Genomic DNA, 20,166 nt, shown 5'->3' with positions numbered 1-20,166 from the left:
CCTTCGGTGGCAAAACATATTTATTGAACACAATGACAAACTGTTCTTGGCAGCAGTGTACGTTACTTTATATTGAATGAGTACATGCAGGGCTCTGCATTTTATCACTATTTCTTTCTATTGTTCCGTATTTAAACATTTTCAAACGTCTTCCTCATCTCTTTTTCTCTCTACCCCAACCCTATCCCTCCATCAATCCCCTCTCTCTCACCTGCACGGTGCCTCCCTTCAAGATGGAGATCTTCACCCCACGCACGTACACATGAACAGCCTTCAGGTAGGAGATGGTTGGTTTGTTGAAGCGGTTCTCGTTGTCAGCATGCACCTCGTAGTGAGGCACTGACGTGTGGTTACAGGGCTCTGACATCAGGTAGCTGCAGTTCCCCATGAAGTTGTACTTCTTCTTGTCGAAGGTGGTGTAGTGAGGGTCACCAGACGCGATACAGGTAGAGGTGTCTGGGGGAATAGTGATTATAAAGTTGGGAGTGAGATTAGTAATTGGCTGGTGGAAATAATACTGACTCAGTGTTCACATAGTTGGGTTATTATTTTCACCAAATGATGTCTGACAAAATGTAAATAGTGTTTTCTAAGCCGAACATAATACATGTATACTGTATATAAGGCTGTCTGTTTGCATAGCTAGGTATCAAACTCTAGGAACGATCCACTTTACTGTAGGTTGGATGTTCCCGTGGGTTTCACGATGGAACTCCTAACCAATATAATTGATTTGATAAGACTTTCATCTTTATATAAGTGATGATAACTGAGCTAATACAAGTTATGATAACTGAGCTAATACAAGATTTCATAACTTAGCTAATACCAGCTATGATAACTGAGCTAACACAAGTTATGATAAAGGCCATAATGTATTATTCCAGCCCAGCTTGATTTTAGATTTTGGCCAATAGGTGGCAGCAGTGTATGTGCAAAGTTCCAGACTGATCCAATGAATCATTGCATTTCTGTTCAAAATGTTGTATCAAGACTGCCGAAATGTGCCTAATTTGTTGATGAAAAACTTTTCAGGTTCAAAACTGTGCACTCTACTCAAACAATAGCATGGTATTCTTTCACTGTAATAGCTACTGTCAATTGGACAGTGCAGTTAGATTAACAAGAATTGAAGCTTTCTGGCAATGTCAGATATGTCTATGTCCTGGGAAATGTTCTTGTTACCTACAACCTCATGCTAATCGCATTAGCCTACGTTAGCTCAATCCACCAATCCTGAAGAAGTTTTAACTTATTCGCCAAGTTCAATAAAGGTCAAATAAAAACTCAGCTAATTCAAGTTCTTATAACTTAGCTATTACAAGTTATGATAACTGAACTAATACAAGTTGTGATAACTGAGCTAATACAAGTTATGATAACTTTGCCTAACAATGTATTATAACTCAGCTAACAGTACCTTTAGGATAGCAGGCTCCGTTGCGACACTCCTCTGTGGGAGAGCAGGAATTGTCCACACAGTCCAAGATGTAGTTTCCAGCACAACGACACAGCTTGGAGCAGCCGTCACCAAAGATGATCTCTCCTGGCTAAAAGGACAGAGACAGGTAGAGAGGAATTATTAACATGTTGTTTTGACAATATATATATATATTTTGTAATTTATTTGTGCATTCTGTAAAAGTATGTGTGTGTTCCTTGTGTTGCTGGTCATTTTTAAAGTGTATTTGTGATGTGCTGAGAGGAGCACTATCAATATCCATGTTAGTGGACATTCTGGACAGTAAAAGTACTGTATCGTATAATATTGTATCATATTGTGTATCACATTGAATGGTATGGTATATCATACACAATATACACAATATTGTATATCACATTATATTGTGTCATATTCAATCACACAGTACATTCTTAACCACAGACTAACAATCCCAGATGGTCTCGTACCTCATAGTAGTCACCTCCCTCCAGACAGCCACATGTTTCTATGGGGACACAGCGTCTGCCTTTGAACACAAAGCCTGGCTTACAGAAACACGCGCTGATACAGGAGCCAGTGCAGTTGGTGGAGGGTTCCTTACAGCTGGGGATGCAGGCAGGGCCACACTCTATATACTCAGCATTGGGAGGGCATGTCACTATTGGGGGAGAGACGGAGAGGAGGATGGGGGAGGCAAAGAAGAGAGATTAAGGGGGTGGGGCGGAAGGGAGACAAGGGGTTAATATCAGGAATTATTGGGTTACCAATTAATTGATTTGTGCAAATACAGAAAGCGGTTTCTGATTCTAATCGTAAGAATAAGAACAGGTGATTGTCTGTTAATTTCACCTGGTGGTTTTGTGGTAGTAGGTTTGGGAGTAGTTGGTTTAGGTGTAGTTGGTATGGGAGTAGTTGGTTTGACTGTAGTTGGGGCTGAGGGACAGAGGGAGACAGCATTAGACACAAGAGAGAAAGACATTATAGCCAAGTCTCAGATCTGTTTGTGCTATCTGGTCAACTAATATGGTCACAGCCTGGTCACCTACCCTACCATCCAAGACGTCAGACGTCAAAACACCATTCTGAGTGTGTGGGTGTTTGTACGGACTGTTTATGTCAGGGGACTTACTTGTAGGGTAGCAGTCCAGCTCTCCTCCCTGGACCTTACACTCGTGCATTGGAGGGCAATCAGAGGGATTGCAGGTGACGAAGGGAGCGTTACAATAACATTTCAGCTTACAGTCCTCCAGGTACCACTCCTCACCAGGCTGGATGGAGGGAGGGAAAGAGGAGAGATGGAGGGAGAGACAATAGTTCATCAGTGGTTGGTTGCAGTTTGGTTACATACACGTCACACACACAAAGTCCATCACCCGACACACAACACACTCACCTCGTAGTACTGTCCGTTGGTGCCTTTGCAGCCACATGAGTTCTCTTTGACACACTTCCCGGCGCTGAGGACGTAACCAGGGTCACACACACAGCCCTCTGAACAGGGAGCATCACACCCTGTGGAGGGTCTGGAGGCACAGGTGGGCTGGCAAGGGGCGGCACAGGGCACGTACTGACTGTTGGGGGGGCATGTCAGAGCTGGAGAGAAGGAGGGAAGAGGAGACATTAGGAGATAGGTCTACTTTAAAACATGACTGTCTCTTAATAATGACCTTGTTGATTATACGGAACAGTACTGTTAGAGTGTATTGTTTGGTCTTTCATGTGCTGATAACAGCAGGGTCTTTGGTGAGTGAATGAATTATTATTATTATATTAATCACTGCAATTTCCATCTTCATCATCAATATCCGTCTCTTCCTTGTTATTATTATGTATAACATGTATCTGTACCAGGGTTGGGGTCCATTCCATTTCAATTCCAGTCAATTCAGGAAGTACTTTAAAATACCAATTCCAATTCTCTTTAATGCTTTTCAGTGAGGGAAAACTTGGAATGAGAATTTGGTTTACTTTCTGAAATGACTGGAATGAAATGTAATTGACCCCAACACTGATCTGTACTCACGGCAGAAGGTGCTGTTCCTCCAGGTTCCGATGGTGACTCCTCGGTCCTGACAGTCGTTGACGTACGACTCGATGGACTCACACAGGATGGGTTGAGCCCCATCCAGCTCGCACAGGTCAAACAGACAGTCCTTGAAGAAACTCTGAAATAGACACACATAAACATATGCGTGTCTTCGACTTGCACACAAAGCTTGGAGGGTTGGTTACTTTAGTGACAAAGTTGTTTGAATTGAATTAAGCGTATTTAAAAATCTCTGCACTAAAAATGTCTATATATTTAAAAATGTTTTCCTTGGGTGTGAGATTTCACACATTAACCTGTTGAAACTCTAGGGGCGCAATTTCATTTTTGGATGAAAAACGTTCCCGTTTTAAACAAGATATTTTGTCACAAAAAGATGCTCGACTATGCATATAATTGCTACCGTTCGAAAGAAAACACTCTGACGTGTCCAGAAATACAAAGATCTTCTCTGTGAGTGCCCTATAACGTGAGCTTCAGGCAAAACCAAGATGAGATGGCATCCAGGAAATGACAAGGATTTTTGAGGCTCTGTTTTCCATGATCTCCTTATATGGCTGTGAACGCGAGAGGAGTAAGTCTGCCCTTTCTGTCGTTTCCCAAGGTGTCTGCAGCATTGTGACGTATTTGTAGGCAGATCATTGGAAGATTGACCATAAGAGACCACATTTACCACGTGTCCGCCCGGTGTCCTGCGCCGAAATTGGTGCGCAAAAGTCACCTGCCAGTATTTTTCCATACGATACAGAGAGTAAAGCAAGCTTCCACGAACTGCATGTCAATGAAGAGATATGTGAAAAAACACCTTGAGGACTGATTCCAAACAACGTTTGCCATGTTTTCGATATTATGTAGTTAATCCGGAAAAAGTTTTACGTTGTAGGTGACTGCATTTTCGGTTCGTTTCGGTAGCCAGACGCAATGTAGAAAACGGAACGATTTCTCCTACACACAGACGCTTTCAGGAAACACTGCGCATTTGGTATGTGACTGAGAGTCTCCTCATTGAAAACATCAGAAGCTCTTCAAAGGTAAATGATTTTATTTATTTGGTTATCTGGTTTTTGTGAAAATGTTGCGTGCTACATGCTACACAAAATGCTATGCTAGCTTTGCATACTCTTACACAAATTAGTCAATTTCTATGGTTCAAAAGCATATTTTGAAAATCTGAGATGACAGTGTTGTTAAGAAAAGGCTAAGCTTGAGAGCAAACGCATTATTTTAATTTTATTTGCGATTTTCAGAAATCGTTAACGTTGCGTTATGCTAATGAGCCTGAGGCTTTAGTCACGATCCCGGATCCGGGATGGGGAGTTTCAAGAAGTTAAACAAACTTTTGTTGAATCTTAAAGACAAAATATGATATGACCCTATATACTGTACATTACAGTAATATCTCACATTAGGTAAGACACTATGTACCACACATTACGGTAGTTACTCACATTGGGGTTGACCTTGGGGTGACAGACAGCGAACGGTCCGTTCTTGTCCAGTAGCATGCCGCAGTAGCCAGAGCTCTCATACCTGTCCAGTTCATCATCAGTACAGCCTGGGATGGTGGTGTTGGGCTTCTTGTTACAACTGGAGTCAGAGACAGGGTGAATCAATCATGTGTGTGTGTTGGTGTGTGTCTGTGTGTGTGTGTGTGTGTGTGTGTGTGTGTGTGTGTGTGTGTGTGTGTGTGTGTGTGATTAGTGTAGTGTTAGCTAGCTACATAGTTGTCTTTGCTGTCTTCGTATCCAAGATAATTGTGTAGTTTAGAGTGTGTAGACTTAGAGTGATTATCTTAATTTACCGAGGTTAGCTAGCCAGCTATTTGTCGTCCTTAACGTAGGAGATACTGCTAGCTAGCTAGCCAACAGCTAGCCAACGTCTACCGAATAGAACGTCAACAACCCGGTCAACATTCCGCTTCGCTCCACAGGTAGTATCACATTTTCATTTCACTTCATTACAGTACAACGGTTTGATTTGTTTGATCGTAGCTAGCTAGCTACATAGCCGTCTTTGTATCAAAGACAATTGTGTAGTCTAGAGCGATTTTCTAGGTTAGCTAGCCAGCTATTGTCGTTCTTTTAACGTAACGTAACGTAATCAACACTGCTAGCTAGCCAGCTAGCCCCGAATAGCAGCACTGTAGAAACTATTACACTCAACGGAACGACTTGATTAGTGTAGTGTCAACAACGCAGCCACTGCCAGCTAGCCTACAAAGTCAACAACGCAGCCACTGCCAGCTAGCCTACTCCAGCAGTACTGTATCATTTCAATCATTTTAGTCAATAAGATTCTTGCTACGTAAGCTTATCTTTCTGAACATTCGAGACGTGTAGTCCACTTGTCATTCCAATCTCCTTTGCATTAGCGTAGCCTCTTCTGTAACCTGTCAACTATGTGTCTATCTATCCCTGTTCTCTCCTCTCTGCACAGACCATACAAACGCTCCACACCGCGTGGCCGCGGCCACCCTAATCTGGTGGTCCCAGCGCGCACGACCCACGTGGAGTTCCAGGTCTGCGGTAGCCTCTGGAACTGCCGATCTGCGGCCAACAAGGCAGAGTTCATCTCAGCCTATGCCTCCCTCCAGTCCCTCGACTTCTTGGCACTGACGGAAACATGGATCACCACAGATAACACTGCTACTCCTACTGCTCTCTCTTCGTCCGCCCACGTGTTCTCGCACACCCCGAGAGCTTCTGGTCAGCGGGGTGGTGGCACCGGGATCCTCATCTCTCCCAAGTGGTCATTCTCTCTTTCTCCCCTTACCCATCTGTCTATCGCCTCCTTTGAATTCCATGCTGTCACAGTTACCAGCCCTTTCAAGCTTAACATCCTTATCATTTATCGCCCTCCAGGTTCCTCGGAGAGTTCATCAATGAGCTTGATGCCTTGATAAGCTCCTTTCCTGAGGACGGCTCACCTCTCACAGTCCTGGGCGACTTTAACCTCCCCACGTCTACCTTTGACTCATTCCTCTCTGCCTCCTTCTTTCCACTCCTCTCCTCTTTTGACCTCACCCTCTCACCTTCCCCCCTACTCACAAGGCAGGCAATACGCTCGACCTCATCTTTACTAGATGCTGTTCTTCCACTAACCTCATTGCAACTCCCCTCCAAGTCTCCGACCACTACCTTGTATCCTTTTCCCTCTCGCTCTCATCCAACACTTCCCACACTGCCCCTACTCGGATGGTATCGCGCCGTCCCAACCTTCGCTCTCTCTCCCCCGCTACTCTCTCCTCTTCCATCCTATCATCTCTTCCCTCTGCTCAAACCTTCTCCAACCTATCTCCTGATTCTGCCTCCTCAACCCTCCTCTCTTCCCTTTCTGCATCCTTTGACTCTCTATGTCCCCTATCCTCCAGGCCGGCTCGGTCCTCCCTCCCGCTCCGTGGCTCGACGACTCATTGCGAGCTCACAGAACAGGGCTCCGGGCAGCCGAGCAGAAATGGAGGAAAACCCGCCTCCTGCGGACCTGGCATCCTTTCACTCCCTCCTCTCTACATTTTCCTCCTCTGTCTCTGCTGCTAAAGCCACTTTCTACCACTCTAAATTCCAAGCATCTGCCTCTAACCCTAGGAAGCTCTTTGCCACCTTCTCTTCCCTCCTGAATCCTCCTCCCCCTCCCCCCCCCTCCTCCCTCTCTGCAGATGACTTCGTCAACCATTTTGAAAAGAAGGTCGACGACATCCGATCCTCGTTTGCTAAGTCAAACGACACCGCTGGTTCTGCTCACACTGCCCTACCCTGTGCTCTGACCTCTTTCTCCCCTCTCTCTCCAGATGAAATCTCGCTTCTTGTGACGGCCGGCCACCCAACAACCTGCCCGCTTGACCCTATCCCCTCCTCTCTTCTCCAGACCATTTCCGGAGACCTTCTCCCTTACCTCACCTCGCTCATCAACTCATCCCTGACCGCTGGCTACGTCCCTTCCGTCTTCAAGAGAGCGAGAGCTGCACCCCTTCTGAAAAAACCTACACTCGATCCCTCCGATGTCAACAACTACAGACCAGTATCCCTTCTTTCTTTTCTCTCCAAAACTCTTGAATGTGCCGTCCTTGGCCAGCTCTCCCGCTATCTCTCTCAGAATGACCTTCTAGATCCAAATCAGTCTGGTTTCAAGACTAGTCATTCAACTGAGACTGCTCTTCTCTGTATCACGGAGGCGCTCCGCACTGCTAAAGCTAACTCTCTCTCCTCTGCTCTCATCCTTCTAGACCTATCGGCTGCCTTCGATACTGTGAACCATCAGATCCTCCTCTCCACCCTCTCCGAGTTGGGCATCTCCGGCGCGGCCCACGCTTGGATTGCGTCCTATCTGAAAGGTCGCTCCTACCAGGTGGCGTGGCGAGAATCTGTCTCCTCACCACGCGCTCTCACCACTGGTGTCCCCCAGGGCTCTGTTCTAGGCCCTCTCATATTCTCGCTATACACCAAGTCACTTGGCTCTGTCATAACCTCACATGATCTCTCCTATCATTGCTATGCAGACAACACACAATTAATCTTCTCCTTTCCCCCTTCTGATGACCAGGTGGCGAATCGCATCTCTGCATGTCTGGCAGACATATCAGTGTGGATGACGGATCACCACCTCAAGCTGAACCTCGGCAAGACGGAGCTGCTCTTCCTCCCGGGGAAGGACTGCCCGTTCCATGATCTCGCCATCACGGTTGACAACTCCATTGTGTCCTCCTCCCAGAGCGCTAAGAACCTTGGCGTGATACTGGACAACACCCTGTCGTTCTCAACTAACATCAAGGCGGTGGCCCGTTCCTGTAGGTTCATGCTCTACAACATCCGCAGAGTACGACCCTGCCTCACACAGGAAGCGGCGCAGGTCCTAATCCAGGCACTTGTCATCTCCCGTCTGGATTACTGCAACTCGCTGTTGGCTGGGCTCCCTGCCTGTGCCATTAAACCCCTACAACTCATCCAGAACGCCTCAGCCCGTCTGGTGTTCAACCTTCCCAAGTTCTCTCACGTCACCCCGCTCCTCCGCTCTCTCCACTGGCTTCCAGTTGAAGCTCGCATCCACTACAAGACCATGGTGCTTGCCTACGGAGCTGTGAGGGGAACGGCACCGCAGTACCTCCAGGCTCTGATCAGGCCCTACACCCAAACAAGGGCACTGTGTTCATCCACCTCTGGCCTGCTCGCCTCCCTACCACTGAGGAAGTACAGTTCCCGCTCAGCCCAGTCAAAACTGTTCGCTGCTCTGGCCCCCCAATGGTGGAACAAACTCCCTCACAACGCCAGGACAGCGGAGTCAATCACCACCTTCCGGAGACACCTGAAACCCCACCTCTTTAAGGAACACCTAGGATAGGATAAAGTAATCCTTCTCACCCCCCTTAAATGATTTAGATGCACTATTGTAAAGTGGCTGTTCCACTGGATGTCATAAGGTGAATTCACCAATTTGTAAGTCGCTCTGGATAAGAGCGTCTGCCAAATGACTTAAATGTAATGTAATGTAAATGTGTGTCTGTGTGTGTGTGTGTGTGTGTGTGTGTGTGTGTGTGTGTGTGTGTGTGTGTGTGTGTGTGTGTGTAACTGGTGGCATGACTCACTTGGGATCTGTGACCCAGCTGTGTCCAAAGTCATTGGGGTTGGTGGTCAGAGAACCGTCGGGTTTCCTGAAGTCATCGTTGGAGTTTCCGTTGTAGTCTCCACACAGTCCACACAGCTTGTCCTTATAGCTAAATACAGAGGAGCAAATAGACCGATGAGTCAAGCACTTTTTCTAGAATATGAATGACAACATTATAAAATAAAAATATTACAATGTGAGAACTATCTACTTGGTTTTTATTTTACGTTGTGTTTATATGGTTATTTTAATGGTATATCATGTCGCGGTCACAAAAACTGTAGGAGAGGAACCAATCTGCATAGACCCTGTTTTTGGTATCTCTCTCTCTCTCTGTATGTGTGTGTGTGTTCTCTTCAGTGTGTGTATGAAGCAGTTTTGACTCACTCCTTGATGACCTTGATGTCCATATAGTGGTTTCCGTCATATCGTACAGTCACACCAAAGTCCATGGCTACAGTGTAGTGTTTACCAGACTTCAAAACAGACACACCTGTAGCTGGGGTCAGTGGGATGTTCACATTGATACCATCCAACTAGGAGGAGAAGAGGACACAGACATGTGTTAGTGAGGGGCACTTCATTTTTGATGATTTTCAGCTTCCTCTTTATAAGCTGTTCTGTGTTTTGAATGAATTTTATGCATTTATCGCTGCTTAGGAATTTCCCTTCGGTGGCAAAAAATATTTATTGAATACAATGACAAACTGTTCTTGGCAGTGTACGTTACTTTATATTGAATGAGTACATGCAGGGCTCTGCATTTTATCACTATTTCTTTCCATTGTTACGTATTTAAACATTTTCAAACGTCTTCCTCATCTCTTTTCTCTCTACCCCAACCCTATCCCTCCATCAATCCCCTCTCTCTCACCTGCACGGTGCCTCCCTTCAAGATGGAGATCTTCACCCCACGCACGTACACATGAACAGCCTTCAGGTAGGAGATGGTTGGTTTGTTGAAGCGGTTCTCGTTGTCAGCATGCACCTCGTAGTGAGGCACTGACGTGTGGTTACAGGGCTCTGACATCAGGTAGCTGCAGTTCCCCATGAAGTTGTACTTCTTCTTGTCGAAGGTGGTGTAGTGAGGGTCACCAGACGCGATACAGGTAGAGGTGTCTGGGGGAATAGTGATTATAAAGTTGGGAGTGAGATTAGTAATTGGCTGGTGGAAATAATACTGACTCAGTGTTCACATAGTTGGGTTATTATTTTCACCAAATGATGTCTGACAAAATGTAAATAGTGTTTTCTAAGCCGAACGTAATACATGTATACTGTATATAAGGCTGTCTGTTTGCATAGCTAGGTATCAAACTCTAGGAACGATCCACTTTACTGTAGGTTGGATGTTCCAGTGGGTTTCACGATGGAACTCCTAACCAATATGATTGATTTGATAAGACTTTCATCTTTATATAAGTGATGATAACTGAGCTAATACAAGTTATGATAACTGAGCTAATACAAGATCTCATAACTTAGCTAATACCAGCTATGATAACTGAGCTAACACAAGTTACGATAAAGGCCATAATGTATTATTCCAGCCCAGCTTGATTTTAGATTTTGGCCAATTGGTGGCAGCAGTGTATGTTCAAAGTTCCAGACTGATCCAATGAATCATTGCATTTCTGTTCAAAATGTTGTATCAAGACTGCCGAAATGTGCCTGATTTGTTGATGAAAAACTTTTCATGTTCAAAACTGTGCACTCTACTCAAACAATAGCATGGTATTCTTTCACTGTAATAGCTACTGTCAATTGGACAGTGCAGTTAGATTAACAAGAATTTGAGCTTTCTGGCAATGTCAGATATGTCTATGTCCTGGGAAATGTTCTTGTTACCTACAACCTCATGCTAATCGCATTAGCCTACGTTAGCTCAATCCACCAATCCTGAAGAAGTTTTAACTGATTCGCCAAGTTCAATAAAGGTCAAATAAAAACTCAGCTAATTCAAGTTCTTATAACTTAGCTATTACAAGTTATGATAACTGAACTAATACAAGTTGTGATAACTGAGCTAATACAAGTTATGATAACTTTGCCTAACAATGTATTATAACTCAGCTAACAGTACCTTTAGGATAGCAGGCTCCGTTGCGACACTCCTCTGTGGGAGAGCAGGAGTTGTCCACACAGTCCAAGATGTAGTTTCCAGCACAACGACACAGCTTGGAGCAGCCGTCACCAAAGATGATCTCTCCTGGCTAAAAGGACAGAGACAGGTAGAGAGGAATTATTAACATGTTGTTTTGACAATATATATATATATTTTGTAATTTATTTGTGCATTCTGTAAAAGTATGTGTGTGTTCCTTGTGTTGCTGGTCATTTTTAAAGTGTATTTGTGATGTGCTGAGAGGAGCACTATCAATATCCATGTTAGTGGACATTCTGGACAGTAAAAGTACTGTATCGTATAATATTGTATCATATTGTGTATCACATTGAATGGTATGGTATATCATACACAATATACACAATATTGTATATCACATTATATTGTGTCATATTCAATCACACAGTACTTTCTTAACCACAGACTAACAATCCCAGATGGTCTCGTACCTCATAGTAGTCACCTCCCTCCAGACAGCCACATGTTTCTATGGGGACACAACGTCTGCCTTTGAACACAAAGCCTGGCTTACAGAAACACGCGCTGATACAGGAGCCAGTGCAGTTGGTGGAGGGTTCCTTACAGCTGGGGATGCAGGCAGGGCCACACTCTATATACTCAGCATTGGGAGGGCACGTCACTATTGGGGGAGAGAGGGAGAGGAGGATGGGGGAGGCAAAGAAGAGAGGGTAAGGGGGTGGGGCGGAAGGGAGACAAGGGGTTAATATCATGAATTATTGGGTTACCAATTAATTGATTTGTGCAAATACAGAAAGCGGTTTCTGATTCTAATCGTAAGAATAAGAACAGGTGATTGTCTGTTAATTTCACCTGGTGGTTTTGTGGTAGTAGGTTTGGGAGTAGTTGGTTTAGGTGTAGTTGGTATGGGAGTAGTTGGTTTGACTGTAGTTGGGGCTGAGGGACAGAGGGAGACAGCATTAGACACAAGAGAGAAAGACATTATAGCCAAGTCTCAGATCTGTTTGTGCTATCTGGTCAACTAATATGGTCACAGCCTGGTCACCTACCCTACCATCCAAGACGTCAGACGTCAAAACACCATTCTGAGTGTGTGGGTGTTTGTACGGACTGTTTATGTCAGGGGACTTACTTGTAGGGTAGCAGTCCAGCTCTCCTCCCTGGACCTTACACTCGTGCATTGGAGGGCAATCAGAGGGATTGCAGGTGACGAAGGAGCGTTACAATAACATTTCAGCTTACAGTCCTCCAGGTACCACTCCTCACCAGGCTGGATGGAGGGAGGGAAAGAGGAGAGATGGAGGGAGAGACCATAGTTCATCAGTGGTTGGTTGCAGTTTGGTTACATACACGTCACACACACAAAGTCCATCACCCGACACACAACACACTCACCTCGTAGTACTGTCCGTTGGTGCCTTTGCAGCCACATGAGTTCTCTTTGACACACTTCCCGGCGCTGAGGACGTAACCAGGGTCACACACACAGCCCTCTGAACAGGGAGCATCACACCCTGTGGAGGGTCTGGAGGCACAGGTGGGCTGGCAAGGGGCGGCACAGGGCACGTACTGACTGTTGGGGGGGCATGTCAGAGCTGGAGAGAAGGAGGGAAGAGGAGACATTAGGAGATAGGTCTACTTTAAAACATGACTGTCTCTTAATAATGACCTTGTTGATTATACGGAACAGTACTGTTAGAGTGTATTGTTTGGTCTTTGATGTGCTGATAACAGCAGGGTCTTTGGTGAGTGAATGAATCATTATTATTATATTAATCACTGCAATTTCCATCTTCATCATCAATATCCGTCTCTTCCTTGTTATTATTATGTATAACATGTATCTGTACCAGGGTTGGGGTCCATTCCATTTCAATTCCAGTCAATTCAGGAAGTACTTTAAAATACCAATTCCAATTCTCTTTAATGCTTTTCAGTGAGGGAAAACGTGGAATGAGAATTTGGTTTACTTTCTGAAATGACTGGAATGAAATGTAATTGACCCCAACACTGATCTGTACTCACGGCAGAAGGTGCTGTTCCTCCAGGTTCCGATGGTGACTCCTCGGTCCTGACAGTCGTTGACGTACGACTCGATGGACTCACACAGGATGGGTTGAGCACCATCCAGCTCGCACAGGTCAAACAGACAGTCCTTGAAGAAACTCTGAAATAGACACACATAAACATATGCGTGTCTTCGACTTGCACACAAAGCTTGGAGGGTTGGTTACTTTAGTGACAAAGTTGTTTGAATTGAATTAAGTGTATTTAAAAATCTCTGCACTAAAAATGTCTATATATTTAAAAATGTTTTTCTTGGGTGTGAGATTTCACACATTAAACAAACTTTTGTTGAATCTTAAAGACAAAATATGATATGACCCTATATACCGTACATTACAGTAATATCTCACATTAGGTAAGACACCATGTACCACACATTACGGTAGTTACTCACATTTGGGTTGACCTTGGGGTGACAGACAGCGAACGGTCCGTTCTTGTCCAGTAGCATGCCGCAGTAGCCAGAGCTCTCATACCTGTCCAGTTCATCATCAGTACAGCCTGGGATGGTGGTGTTGGGCTTCTTGTTACAACTGGAGTCAGAGACAGGGTGAATCAATCATGTGTGTGTGTTGGTGTGTGCCTGTGTGTGCCTGTGTGTGTGTGTGTGTGTGTGTGTGTGTGTGTGTGTGTGTGTGTGTGTGTGTGTGTGTGTGTGTGTCTGTGTGTGTGTGTGTGTGTGTGTGTGTGTGTGTGTGTGTGTGTGTGTGTGTGTGTGTGTGTGTGTGTGTGTGTGTGTGTGTGTGTGTGTGTGTGTGTGTGTGTGTGTGTGTAACTGGTGGCATGACTCACTTGGGATCCGTGACCCAGCTGTGTCCAAAGTCATTGGGGTTGGTGGTCAGAGAACCGTCGGGTTTCCTGAAGTCATCGTTGGAGTTTCCGTTGTAGTCTCCACACAGTCCACACAGCTTGTCCTTATAGCTAAATACAGAGGAGCAAATAGACCGATGAGTCAAGCACTTTTTCTAGAATATGAATGACAACATTATAAAATAAAAATATTACAATGTGAGAACTATCTACTTGGTTTTTATTTTACGTTGTGTTTATATGGTTATTTTAATGGTATATCATGTCGGGGTCACAAAAACTGTAGGAGAGGAACCAATCTGCATAGACCCTGTTTTTGGTATCTCTCTCTCTCTCTGTATGTGTGTGTGTGTGTTCTCTTCAGTGTGTGTATGAAGCAGTTTTGACTCACTCCTTGATGACCTTGATGTCCATATAGTGGTTTCCGTCATATCGTACAGTCACACCAAAGTCCATGGCTACAGTGTAGTGTTTACCAGACTTCAAAACAGACACACCTGTAGCTGGGGTCAGTGGGATGTTCACATTGATACCATCCAACTAGGAGGAGAAGAGGACACAGACATGTGTTAGTGAGGGGCACTTCATTGTTGATGTTTTTCAGCTTCCTCTTTATAAGCTGTTCTGTGTTTTGAATGAATTTTATGCATTTATCGCTGCTTAGGAATTTCCCTTCGGTGGCAAAAAATATTTATTGAATACAATGACAAACTGTTCTTGGCAGTGTACGTTACTTTATATTGAATGAGTACATGCAGGGCTCTGCATTTTATCACTATTTCTTTCCATTGTTACGTATTTAAACATTTTCAAACGTCTTCCTCATCTCTTTTTCTCTCTACCCCAACCCTATCCCTCCATCAATCCCTCTCTCTCTCACCTGCACGGTGCCTCCCTTCAAGATGGAGATCTTCACCCCACGCACGTACACATGAACAGCCTTCAGGTAGGAGATGGTTGGTTTGTTGAAGCGGTTCTCGTTGTCAGCATGCACCTCGTAGTGAGGCACTGACGTGTGGTTACAGGGCTCTGACATCAGGTAGCTGCAGTTCCCCATGAAGTTGTACTTCTTCTTGTCGAAGGTGGTGTAGTGAGGGTCACCAGACGCGATACAGGTAGAGGTGTCTGGGGGGAATAGTGATTATAAAGTTGGGAGTGAGATTAGTAATTGGCTGGTGGAAATAATACTGACTCAGTGTTCACATAGTTGGGTTATTATTTTCACCAAATGATGTCTGACAAAATGTAAATAGTGTTTTCTAAGCCGAACATAATACATGTATACTGTATATAAGGCTGTCTGTTTGCATAGCTAGGTATCAAACTCTAGGAACGATCCACTTTACTGTAGGTTGGATGTTCCCGTGGGTTTCACGATGGAACTCCTAACCAATATAATTGATTTGATAAGACTTTCATCTTTATATAAGTGATGATAACTGAGCTAATACAAGATCTCATAACTTAGCTAATTCCAGCTATGATAACTGAGCTAACACAAGTTATGATAAAGGCCATAATGTATTATTCCAGCCCAGCTTGATTTTAGCCAATAGGTGGCAGCAGTGTATGTGCAAAGTTCCAGACTGATCCAATGAATCATTGCATTTCTGTTCAAAATGTTGTATCAAGACTGCCGAAATGTGCCTAATTTGTTGATGAAAAACTTTTCATGTTCAAAACTGTGCACTCTACTCAAACAATAGCATGGTATTCTTTCACTGTAATAGCTACTGTCAATTGGACAGTGCAGTTAGAATAACAAGAATTGAAGCTTTCTGGCAATGTCAGATATGTCTATGTCCTGGGAAATGTTCTTGTTAAATACAACCTCATGCTAATAGCATTAGCCTACGTTAGCTCAACCCACCAATCCTGAAGAAGTTTTAACTGATTCGCCAAGTTAAATAAAGGTCAAATAAAAACTCAGCTAATTCAAGTTCTTATAACTTAGCTTTTACAAGTTATGATAACTGAACGAATACAAGTTGTGATAACTGAGCTAATACAAGTTATGATAACTTTGCCTAACAATGTATTATAACTCAGCTAACAGTACCTTTAGGATAGCAGGCTCCGTTGCGACACTCCTCTGTGGGAGAGCAGGAGTTGTCCACACAGTCCAAGATGTAGTTTCCAGCACAACGACACAGCTTGGAGCAGCCGTCACCAAAGATGATCTCTCCTGGCTAAAAGGACAGAGACAGGTAGAGAGGAATTATTAACATGTTGTTTTGACAATATATATATATATATTGTAATTTATTTGTGCATTCTGTAAACGTATGTGTGTGTTCCTTGTGTTGCTGGTCATTTTTAAAGTGTATTTGTGATGTGCTGAGAGGAGCACTATCAATATCCATGTTAGTGGACATTCTGGACAGTAAAAGTACTGTATCGTATAATATTGTATCATATTGTGTATCACATTGAATGGTATGGTATATCATACACAATATACACAATATTGTATATCACATTATATTGTGTCATATTCAATCACACAGTACATTCTTAACCACAGACTAACAATCCCAGATGGTCTCGTACCTCATAGTAGTCACCTCCCTCCAGACAGCCACATGTTTCTATGGGGACACAGCGTCTGCCTTTGAACACAAAGCCTGGCTTACAGAAACACGCGCTGATACAGGAGCCAGTGCAGTTGGTGGAGGGTTCCTTACAGCTGGGGATGCAGGCAGGGCCACACTCTATATACTCAGCATTGGGAGGGCACGTCACTATTGGGGGAGAGACGGAGAGGAGGATGGGGGAGGCAAAGAAGAGAGATTAAGGGGGTGGGGCGGAAGGGAGACAAGGGGTTAATATCAGGAATTATTGGGTTACCAATTAATTGATTTGTGCAAATACAGAAAGCGGTTTCTGATTCTAATTGTAAGAATAAGAACAGGTGATTGTCTGTTAATTTCACCTGGTGGTTTTGTGGTAGTAGGTTTGGGAGTAGTTGGTTTAGGTGTAGTTGGTATGGGAGTAGTTGGTTTGACTGTAGTTGGGGCTGAGGGACAGAGGGAGACAGCATGAGACATAAGAGAGAAAGACATTATAGCCAAGTCTCAGATCTGTTTGTGCTATCTGGTCAACTCATATGGTCACAGCCTGGTCACCTACCCTACCATCCAAAACAGCATTCTGAGTGTGTGGGTGTTTGTACGGACTGTTTATGTCAGGGGACTTACTTGTAGGGTAGCAGTCCAGCTCTCCTCCCTGGACCTTACACTCGTGCATTGGAGGGCAATCAGAGGGATTGCAGGTGACGAAGGGAGCGTTACAATAACATTTCAGCTTACAGTCCTCCAGGTACCACTCCTCACCAGGCTGGATGGAGGGAGGGAAAGAGGAGAGATGGAGGGAGAGACCATAGTTCATCAGTGGTTGGTTGCAGTTTGGTTACATACACGTCACACACACAAAGTCCATCACCCGACACACAACACACTCACCTCGTAGTACTGTCCGTTGGTGCCTTTGCAGCCACAGGAGTTCTCTTTGACACACTTCCCGGCGCTGAGGACGTAACCAGGGTCACACACACAGCCCTCTGAACAGGGAGCATCACACCCTGTGGAGGGTCTGGAGGCACAGGTGGGCTGGCAAGGGGCGGCACAGGGCACGTACTGACTGTTGGGGGGGCATGTCAGAGCTGGAGAGAAGGAGGGAAGAGGAGACATTAGGAGATAGGTCTACTTTAAAACATGACTGTCTCTTAATAATGACCTTGTTGATTATACGGAACAGTACTGTTAGAGTGTATTGTTTGGTCTTTGATGTGCTGATAACAGCAGGGTCTTTGGTGAGTGAATGAATCATTATTATTATATTAATCACTGCAATTTCCATCTTCATCATCAATATCCGTCTCTTCCTTGTTATTATTATGTATAACATGTATCTGTACCAGGGTTGGGGTCCATTCCATTTCAATTCCAGTCAATTCAGGAAGTACTTTAAAATACCAATTCCAATTCTCTTTAATGCTTTTCATTGAGGGAAAACTTGGAATGAGAATTTGGTTTACTTTCTGAAATGACTGGAATGAAATGTAATTGACCCCAACACTGATCTGTACTCACGGCAGAAGGTGCTGTTCCTCCAGGTTCCGATGGTGACTCCTCGGTCCTGACAGTCGTTGACGTACGACTCGATGGACTCACACAGGATGGGTTGAGCACCATCCAGCTCGCACAGGTCAAACAGACAGTCCTTGAAGAAACTCTGAAATAGACACACATAAACATATGCGTGTCTTCGACTTGCACACAAAGCTTGGAGGTTTGGTTACTTAAGTGACAAAGTTGTTTGAATTGAATTAAGCGTATTTAAAAATCTCTGCACTAAAAATGTCTATATATTTAAAAATGTTTTTCTTGGGTGTGAGATTTCACACATTAAACAAACTTTTGTTGAATCTTAAAGACAAAATATGATATGACCCTATATACCGTACATTACAGTAATATCTCACATTAGGTAAGACACTATGTACCACACATTACGGTAGTTACTCACATTTGGGTTGACCTTGGGGTGACAGACAGCGAACGGTCCGTTCTTGTCCAGTAGCATGCCGCAGTAGCCAGAGCTCTCATACCTGTCCAGTTCATCATCAGTGCAGCCTGGGATGGTGGTGTTGGGCTTCTTGTTACAACTGGAGTCAGAGACAGGGTGAATCAATCATGTGTGTGTGTTGGTGTGTGTTGGTGTGTGTGTGTGTGTGTGTGTGTGTGTGTGTGTGTGTGTGTGTGTGTGTGTGTGTGTGTGTGATTAGTGTAGTGTTAGCTAGCTACATAGTTGTCTTTGCTGTCTTCGTATCCAAGATAATTGTGTAGTTTAGAGTGTGTAGACTTAGAGTGATTATCTTAATTTACCGAGGTTAGCTAGCCAGCTATTTGTCGTCCTTAACGTAGGAGATACTGCTAGCTAGCTAGCCAACAGCTAGCCAACGTCTACCGAAAAGAACGTCAACAACCCGGTCAACATTCCGCTTCGCTCCACAGGTATTATCACATTTTCATTTCACTTCATTACAGTACAATGGTTTGATTTGTTTGATCGTAGCTAGCTAGCTACATAGCCGTCTTTGTATCAAAGACAATTGTGTAGTCTAGAGCGATTTTCTAGGTTAGCTAGCCAGCTATTGTCGTTCTTTTAACGTAACGTAACGTAATCAACACTGCTAGCTAGCCAGCTAGCCCCCGAATAGCAGCACTGTAGAAACTATTACACTCAACGGAACGACTTGATTAGTGTAGTGTCAACAACGCAGCCACTGCCAGCTAGCCTACAAAGTCAACAACGCAGCCACTGCCAGCTAGCCTACTCCAGCAGTACTGTATCATTTCAATCATTTTAGTCAATAAGATTCTTGCTACGTAAGCTTAACTTTCTGAACATTCAAGACGTGTAGTCCACTTGTCATTCCAATCTCCTTTGCATTAGCGTAGCCTCTTCTGTAGCCTGTCAACTATGTGTCTATCTATCCCTGTTCTCTCCTCTCTGCACAGACCATACAAACGCTCCACACCGCGTGGCCGCGGCCACCCTAATCTGGTGGTCCCAGCGCGCACGACCCACGTGGAGTTCCAGGTCTGCGGTAGCCTCTGGAACTGCCGATCTGCGGCCAACAAGGCAGAGTTCATCTCAGCCTATGCCTCCCTCCAGTCCCTCGACTTCTTGGCACTGACGGAAACATGGATCACCACAGATAACACTGCTACTCCTACTGCTCTCTCTTCGTCCGCCCACGTGTTCTCGCACACCCCGAGAGCTCCTGGTCAGCGGGGTGGTGGCACCGGGATCCTCATCTCTCCCAAGTGGTCATTCTCTCTTTCTCCCCTTACCCATCTGTCTATCGCCTCCTTTGAATTCCATGCTGTCACAGTTACCAGCCCTTTCAAGCTTAACATCCTTATCATTTATCGCCCTCCAGGTTCCCTCGGAGAGTTCATCAATGAGCTTGATGCCTTGATAAGCTCCTTTCCTGAGGACGGCTCACCTCTCACAGTCCTGGGCGACTTTAACCTCCCCACGTCTACCTTTGACTCATTCCTCTCTGCCTCCTTCTTTCCACTCCTCTCC

The 20,166-nt window shown here is 44.6% G+C and overlaps 1 protein-coding gene across 1 annotated transcript in view; it reads right to left on the bottom strand.

Moving 5' to 3' along the window:
• The window catches only part of LOC135511247 (zonadhesin-like), a 119,431-nt gene that overhangs the window by 46,170 nt on the left and 53,095 nt on the right, over positions 1-20,166 (bottom strand). The window contains 29 exon segments of the mRNA XM_064932872.1: positions 212-456; positions 1,421-1,550; positions 1,912-2,102; positions 2,294-2,377; positions 2,574-2,712; positions 2,838-3,037; positions 3,468-3,609; positions 4,940-5,078; positions 9,070-9,198; positions 9,477-9,625; positions 9,964-10,208; positions 11,173-11,302; positions 11,664-11,854; positions 12,046-12,129; positions 12,326-12,407; positions 12,410-12,463; positions 12,589-12,788; positions 13,219-13,360; positions 13,655-13,793; positions 14,053-14,181; positions 14,462-14,610; positions 14,951-15,195; positions 16,130-16,259; positions 16,621-16,811; positions 17,003-17,086; positions 17,268-17,406; positions 17,532-17,731; positions 18,162-18,303; positions 18,598-18,736. Coding sequence (XP_064788944.1) covers positions 212-456; positions 1,421-1,550; positions 1,912-2,102; positions 2,294-2,377; positions 2,574-2,712; positions 2,838-3,037; positions 3,468-3,609; positions 4,940-5,078; positions 9,070-9,198; positions 9,477-9,625; positions 9,964-10,208; positions 11,173-11,302; positions 11,664-11,854; positions 12,046-12,129; positions 12,326-12,407; positions 12,410-12,463; positions 12,589-12,788; positions 13,219-13,360; positions 13,655-13,793; positions 14,053-14,181; positions 14,462-14,610; positions 14,951-15,195; positions 16,130-16,259; positions 16,621-16,811; positions 17,003-17,086; positions 17,268-17,406; positions 17,532-17,731; positions 18,162-18,303; positions 18,598-18,736 — 4,363 coding nt within the window.

Source organism: Oncorhynchus masou, chromosome 23 (assembly GCF_036934945.1).
Source record: "Oncorhynchus masou masou isolate Uvic2021 chromosome 23, UVic_Omas_1.1, whole genome shotgun sequence".
Lineage (NCBI taxonomy): Eukaryota > Metazoa > Chordata > Actinopteri > Salmoniformes > Salmonidae > Oncorhynchus > Oncorhynchus masou.
This window is presented reverse-complemented; position numbering and strand designations above follow the sequence as displayed.